This window comes from Protobothrops mucrosquamatus, unplaced genomic scaffold, assembly GCF_001527695.2.
Source record: "Protobothrops mucrosquamatus isolate PMUCROS unplaced genomic scaffold, P.Mucros_1.0 scaffold_116, whole genome shotgun sequence".
In the NCBI taxonomy this organism is placed as follows: Eukaryota; Metazoa; Chordata; class Lepidosauria; order Squamata; family Viperidae; genus Protobothrops; species Protobothrops mucrosquamatus.
In genome coordinates, this window is record NW_015386192.1 from 168371 (window position 1) to 175699 (window position 7329).

The 7329-nt window shown below is 47.9% G+C and overlaps 1 protein-coding gene across 1 annotated transcript; it reads right to left on the reverse strand.

Moving 5' to 3' along the window:
* Positions 1-794: 794 nt before the first annotated feature.
* Positions 795-6994, reverse strand: LOC107288011 (ras-related and estrogen-regulated growth inhibitor-like protein). The gene is made up of 4 exons (XM_029284255.1): positions 6880-6994; positions 2872-2925; positions 2680-2756; positions 795-1217 (listed from the first exon to the last, which is right to left on the reverse strand). The coding sequence occupies exons 1-4, from the start codon at positions 6992-6994 to the stop codon at positions 795-797; spliced, it is 669 nt and encodes a 222-aa protein (XP_029140088.1).
* Between the last annotated feature and the right edge of the window lie 335 nt (positions 6995-7329).

Consider the following 7329-nt stretch of genomic DNA (forward strand, 5'->3'; position numbering starts at 1 on the left):
ATGATCAGGGGGCTGGAGGCTAAAACATATGCAGAATGGTTGCAGGAACTGGGTATGTCTAGTTTAACGAAGAGAAGGAATAGGGGGGACATGATCGCTTCTTCCAGTATTTGAGGGGATGCCACAGAGAAGTGGGGAGGGGTCAACTTATTTTGCAAAGCACCTGGATACAGGACAAGAAGCAACAGACAGAAACTAACCAAGGAGAGAAGCAACCTAGAACTAAGGAGAAACTTCCTGACAGTTAGAACAATTAAATCAGTGGGACGACTTGCCTGCAGAAGTTGTGGGTGCTCCAACACTGGACGTTTGTAAGAAGAGATTGTCTGCAACGGTATCGTTTTTCCTGCCTGAGCAGGTGGCTGGACTAGAAGACCTCTAAGATCCCTTCGAATTCTGGTCTTCTGTATAGATGCCAGGTTATTAAAGCGCAAGGATCTCTGCTTGCCCTCCAGAACATCTAGGTTTATCCCTGTTCCGCATTCAAAGTCCGAGCAATATGTGCCGATAACTCTGTCTTAGAAATGGAAGCCTGTGAATTGCTAGAGACGATTGTCCTGCTAGGATAGAAAGATTTACTATTTCTCACTGTTTCCCATGGTAATCAGAAAGAACATTTCAAGCTGTGCCCAGAACCAAGTACAACACGTACAGTACGTGTTTCCTTGCTTCCTTCTGTAATTTTTTTTTTTTTAATCTGATGTTCCGCAAGAAGGAACCTCTTGTTCAGGTCAAGAGCCACCCTCAGTGGCTTCTGTTTACACACCTGCTCTTAAGTTTTCCCCAGCCAAGCTTCAGTCGGCCCTTCTTCGCCCAAAGATGGCTGACACGCTGCGGACAATCTCCCGGATGCCCACCGTCTTCTTAGTGAGGCTCTTTGAGTCCTGAACCAGGTTAAGAAGTTCGTTGAAGACCACCAGGGAGCCATGGTAGGTCTCGGCCGTCGAAATTTCGAAAAAGCCAGAGTTGGTGGACAGGGCCAAAAGGCGGCCTTCCTCGCTGGAGACAGCCCGCTGGTGCTGCAAGTCCCGTTTGTTGCCCACCAGAACGATGGGCGCCCTCCGTCTCCCGTTTCTTCTCTTTGAACATCGTCGGAGCCAGTGGAGCTGATGACGGGCAAAAGCGAAACTGGCCCGATCGCAGATACTGTAGACAATAAGGAAACCGTCGGCCCAGTGCAGCTGTTTCTCGTTCAAGCAGCTCTGCAGGTTGTCCACCTACGGAGAGTCAAAGGAGGACTTATTAGAGATGAGATAAGCAAAGCAGCAGCCCTTAATCGGCCGTAATGGCACAGTGGTTAGAATGCAGCACGGCAGGTTACTTCTGCTGACTGCCGGCTGCCAGCTGTTTGGCAGTTCGAATCTCACCGGCTCAAGGCTGACTCAGCCTTCCGTCCTTCTGAGGTCAGTAAAATGAGGACCCAGATTGCTGGGGGTAAGAAGCTGACACTGACACTTAGAGAGGGCTGTAAAGCACTGTGAAGCGGTGTATAAGTTTAAGTGCTGTTGCTATTGCTATTATTGCTATTCTATATTCTATATTCTATATTCTATTCCATCCCATATATTCTATTCTATTCTATTCTATTCTATTCTATTCCAGTGATGGCGAACCTTTTAGAGACCGAGTGCCCAAACTGCAACCCAAACCCACTTACGCATCGTCGGGTGCCGGGTGGGTGTGACCCATTGGGTGGGTGTGGCCCATTGGGTGGGCATGGCCGCGGTGGTAACGGCAGACTGGGTGGGACTAAAAAGTTCAATCAATCAATTACAACTTTGCAAGATTTTTTTTCCCCGCGAGAAGTTGAAATTGACTAATTGATTGAACCTTTTTTTTTTGTACACGGCGGCGGAGGCCTAAAGTGAAAAGGTTTTATAAAACCCAGCTGAAGGCCTCGGACTGGGGCGACGGCGCGCGTGCCCACAGAGAGGGCTCTGTGTGCCGCCTCTGGCACCCGTGCCATAGGTTCACCACCACTGTTCTATTCTATTCCATTCCATTCAATTCCATTCTATATTTTCTATTCTATTCTATTCTATTCTATTCTATTCTATTCTTACTCTATTCCATTCTATTATTCTATTCTGTTCTATTCTATTCTATTCTAATTCTATTCTATTCTAATTATTTCTGCATCTATTCTACTCTGTTCTGTTCTATGTTCTATATTCTATATTCTAATTTGCCATGGTGGTGCAATGGTTAGAATACAGTATTGCAGGCTAAACTCTGCCCACTGCCAGGAGTTCGATCCTGACCAGCTCAAGGTTGACTCAGCCTTCCATCATTCTGAGGTCAATAAAATGAGGACCCGGATTGTTGTGTGTGTGGGGGCAATATGCTGACTCTGTAAACCGCTTAGAGAGAGCTTAATATAAATTTTGGACTCCGTTGTGGTTTTAAGTCAAGGACTAACTGTAGAGACTTTCGAGAATACAGGCAGTCCTCAACTTACAACCACAACTGAGCCCAAAATGTATGTTGCTAAGTGAGACATTTGTTAAGTGAGTTTTGCTCCCATTTTACGACTTTTCCTGCCAGAGTTGTTAAGTAAATCGTTGCAATCATCTGTGTTGCTCTTCTCTGCACTCTTTCTAGAGTCTCAACATCTTTTTCACATCGTGGTGACCAAAACTGGATGTGTACATCATCTGCAAATGGGGAAAGGATGCTTACCTGTGGGCAGGCCGAGTCCCAGATACTGAATGAAGCTCTCTGCCCAGCCACCTTCATGTTATGATTATAAATGGATTCTGGAGGTAAGAAATAAAAATAGCCTGTGACGAAGGGTGGGAGGACAGCAGAGGAAGAAGGGAAGGAAATGAGAAAGAATGGGGAGGGGCCGCAGGAAAGAAGAGACTCACTTACCAATATTCCCATATTCACCGATGAACCTCCGGGTCAGAAACCGGACAGTTAAAGCTGGAACGAAAGAGAAAGCTGGTGTCATGGCTGCATTTCTCCTAGCCAAGCTTCACGAGTGACAGCCTGACATTAGCAACGGGGAGACAGGGGGGAGGGAAAGACTGGACTGTAAGGAAGAAATGGCGGGATGGAAGCCCAGCTGAGCCTTTGAGAAGCTTCACCTAGCCAAGGACCTTTCCTTTGTGTTGTTTGTGTGGGAAAACCTCAGATTCGGCTTGTGCTACTTCTGCAACCATCTAAGCTTCAGTAAAGCACATGTAGTCCTCGCCTTACGACCACAATTGAGCCCAACGTTTCTTTGCTAAGTACATTTTGCCCCATTCTGCGACTGTGAATCACTGCCGTTGTTAGGTTAGTAACACGGTCATTAAGTGGATCAGGCTTCCCCATTGCTTGTCAGAAAGTCGCAAGAGGGGATCGCGTGACTGCAACTGTCACGACAATGATAAACATGCCAACTGTCTGAATTTTGATCACATGACCCTGCAAAGGTTGTAACTGTGAAAAATGGTCATAACGTCACTTTTTTTTAGTGCCATTGTAACTTTGAACGGTCACTAAATGACTCGCTGTATTAATAAACAAAATCCCTCCACACAGCCCTCCAGTGTTCCAACTTAGAATAGAGCTGGAAGGGACCTTGGAGGTCTTCTAGTCCAGCCCCCTGCTCAAGCAGGAAAACCTATACCATTTCAGATAAGTGACTATCTAGACCAGGGGTAGGCCACCTTGGCTCTTTTATGACTGGTGGACTTCAACTCCCAGAATTCCTGAGCCAGCATGGCTCAGCTTGGAAACCTCTCCCTTTTACCTCAGCGTGGCTGACTCAGGAATTCTGGGAGTTGAAGTCTACAAGTCCTAAAGGGCCCATGGTTCCCCACCTCTCATATTCTAGGGCAGGGGTAGTGAACCTTGGCTCTTTTATGACTCATGGACTTCAACTCCCAGAATTCCTGAGCCAGCATGGCTCAGCTTGGAAACCTCTCCCTTTCCCCTCAGCATGGCTGGCTCAGGAATTCTGGGAGTTGAAGTCCACCAGTCATAAAAGAGCCAAGGTTGCCTACCCCTGATCTAGCCTCTTCTTAAAAATCTCCAGTGATGGAGCGCCCACAACTTCTGGTGGCAAGCTGTTCCACTGGTTAATTGTCCTCACTGTCAGGAAGTTTCTCCTTAATTCCAGGTTGCTTCTCTCTGATCATTTTCCATCCGTTGCTTCTTCTCCTGCCTTCTGGTGCTTGGAGAATAGCTGGACTCCCTCTTCTTTGTGGCAGCCCCTCAAATGCTGGAACGCTGCTATCATGTCACCCCTATTTGAAGAAAGAAATCTGATCGGTTTGGGTTCAGGACGTCGGCAAGAAACATACAAAACCAGAGGTCCGGAACCTAGTAGAATCAACAACTTTGGACAACCTTATTTTGGGAAATGAAGTTTCCGAAACTAACCTCGGGGTCCATGGTGAGTGGTTTAAAGACATTCTCGGATACTTTTTTATCCCGAAATAGAAAAAAAAACTTAGTGCAATGAGGCATCCATTCATGGACGCCCCAGCAAAATGACTCATAACCAGCATTTTAACCAGCATGGGGTTCGGAAGGCTTTCATAGCCTAATTTAGTTCGATTCCCCACAGGTCTCTTACAAGGCCAATTGTACTTCTTACCCTCAGGGAACTTTGCCTGAAACAAATCACCCAGGTAACCCTTGAGTAGGTGACAGACCAGAACCGAGAAGTCTAATATGTAGCTCACCTGGCAACCAATTTTTCAGGGAACTGGTGCTTTCCTGGAAAACCCAAAACCTCTCTCTCTGTCTCCAGGCACTTACACAAATGATCGGAGTGGCGGAAAAAAGCAGTTTTTTTTAAACTGACCAGCCACGGAATACAGCTAGTCTTCGACTCACGACCGTAACTGAGCCCAAAATTCCTGTGGTTCAGTGAGACATTTGTTAAGTGAATTTTGCCCCATTCTATGACCTTGCTTGCCACAACTGTTAAGCCAATCACGGCGGTCGTTAATAGGATTAAGTGAACCTGGCTTCCCCATTGACTTTGATGGAAACTAATCAAGGAGAGAAGCAACCTAGAACTAAGGAGAAACTTCCTGACAGTTAGAACAATTAACCAGTGGAACAACCTGCCTCCAGAAGCGGTGAATGCTCCAACACTGGAAGTTTTTAAGAAGAGACTGGACAGCCATTTGTCTGAAATGGTACAGGGTTTCCTGCCTGATCAGGGGGTTGGACTAGATGACCTCCAAGGCCCCTTCCAACAACAACAACAACAACAACAACAACTACTTCTTCTTCTTCTTCTTCTTCTTCTTCTTCTTCTTCTTCTTCTTCTTCTTCTTCTTCTTCTTCTTCTTCATTATTATTATTATTATTACTACTACTACTACTACTACTACTATTATTATTATTAAGGTCCCAAAATGGGATCATATGGCCCCATCATAAATACGAGTCAGTTGCCAAGCATCTGAATTTTGATCACGTGACCGTTGTAAGTGAAAAGGGTCATAACTCACTTTTTTTGCAGTGCGGTTGTAACTTTGAACGGTCACTAAATGAACTGTTGTAAGTCGGGGACTTATTCTAGTGGCAAAAATCTTGCTCATTTCTCTCCTCTCAGCTTTATTCCAAGGGACTCCAATGAGGCATTTACTCTGGCTTTGCCCCCACATACCCCAAGCCTGTAAGGTAGGCAGGAAAGCGAGACAAAAGCTGACTCAGAGTTAGGGATCTGGGTGGGCGGCTGCCTGGTCCTCCTGTGGGGGCTGCAGCCCACCGAGATACAACCTCAACATCCAAGCGTCCCCCCCCCAAATCAGGGTTTATAGAACCAATCCTTGGTTGTATAAACAGAGGCATAGAATCAAAATCACGTGAAGTATTAGTACCGCTTTATAAAACCTTAGTAAGGCCACACCTGGAATCCTGCATCCAGTTTTGGTCACCACGTTACAAAAAAGATGTTGAGACTTTGGGGGAAAAAAGTGCAGAGAAGAGCAACTAGGATGATTAACGGCCTGGAGACAAAAACCTATGAGGGTGGAGGTTCGTTCTCTGAGCTTGTGGGCTGGTTTCTGAACATTTTGTTCCCAAGCTAGGTAACATCTTCAGTGGAGTTTAGGGGGTGTCTGATGTGCTGTTCCGTTTATATCCTCCTCCTACACCCAAGCTACAGATATTTGCCTTTATTGCAAACTATATATGAAGAATGGTTGCAGGAATTAGATATGGCCAGTCTAGGGGAAAAAAGGACCGGGGTGTGTGTGTGTGACATGATAGCAACTCTTCTAGTATTTGAGGGGCTGCCACAAAGAAGAGGGGGGGGGGTCAACCTATTTTCCTAAGCACCAGAAGGCAGGAAAAGAAGCAACAGATGGAAACTAATCAAGGAGAGACACAACCTGGAATTAAGGAGAAACTTCCTGACAGTGAGGACAATTAACCAGTGGAACAACCTGCCTCCAGAAGCGGCGAATGCTCCAAACACTGGAGGTTTTTAAGAAGAGACTGTCTGAAATGGTATAGGGTTTCCTGCCTGAGCAGGGGGTTGGACTAGATGACCTCCAAGGTCCCTTCCAACTCAACCAAGGAGAGAAGCAACCTGGCATTAAGGAGAAACTTCCTCACAGTGAGGACAATGAACCAGTGGAACGGCTTGCCACCAGAAGGGGCAGGTCCCCATCCCATTTTAAGAAAAATGGTCTAGGGACGGTTCTCCTGCTTGAGCAGGGGGGGCTGGACTAGAAGACCTCCAAGGACCCTTGCCAGCTCTATTCTGATTGAAGGGTTGGACGGCCAATGAAGAAATGCGATCCAGTCACATTTCCACGCTGGCTGGGGACGATAGGGGTTGTCGTCTTGAAGCGCCCGGCTCAGGGGAGATGCTCTCCGCGGAAAGCAGCTGCACCTGAGCGCCGCGGAGCAGCTCCGGCCACTTACCCGATTTGCCCACTTTCTCCGCCCCGAGGACCAGGACGTTGGCTTCCAGTTTGGGCAAGATCCCCTGGGGCATCTTCCCGGCTTGTCGGAAAGCCGTCTTGAGGTGCACCAGCATCGCAAAAACCGACGGAAGAGCAGCAGCAGCAGCAGCAGCAGCAGCAGCCGGGCGAAGCGGAGCAGAAGCGCACCTGGAGGCGCCACCTGCTGCCCGGCGAATCTGGCTGCCCACGCGCAGCCGGCCGGCCTTTTTATACGGGGGGAGGAGCTTCCGGCCAGCGAGGGCGGAGCCGGCCCCGCCCCGCGTGGCTGGAGAACCCAGGTGCAGCCGCCGCCTCGGGGCACGTGAGCCAAGCGGGGGGGGGCAGCTGAGATGGGCATCTCCGGAGGGGGGGGGGAGAAGAAGAAGAAGAAGAAGAAGAAGAGGAGGAGGAGGAGGAGGAGGAGGAGGAG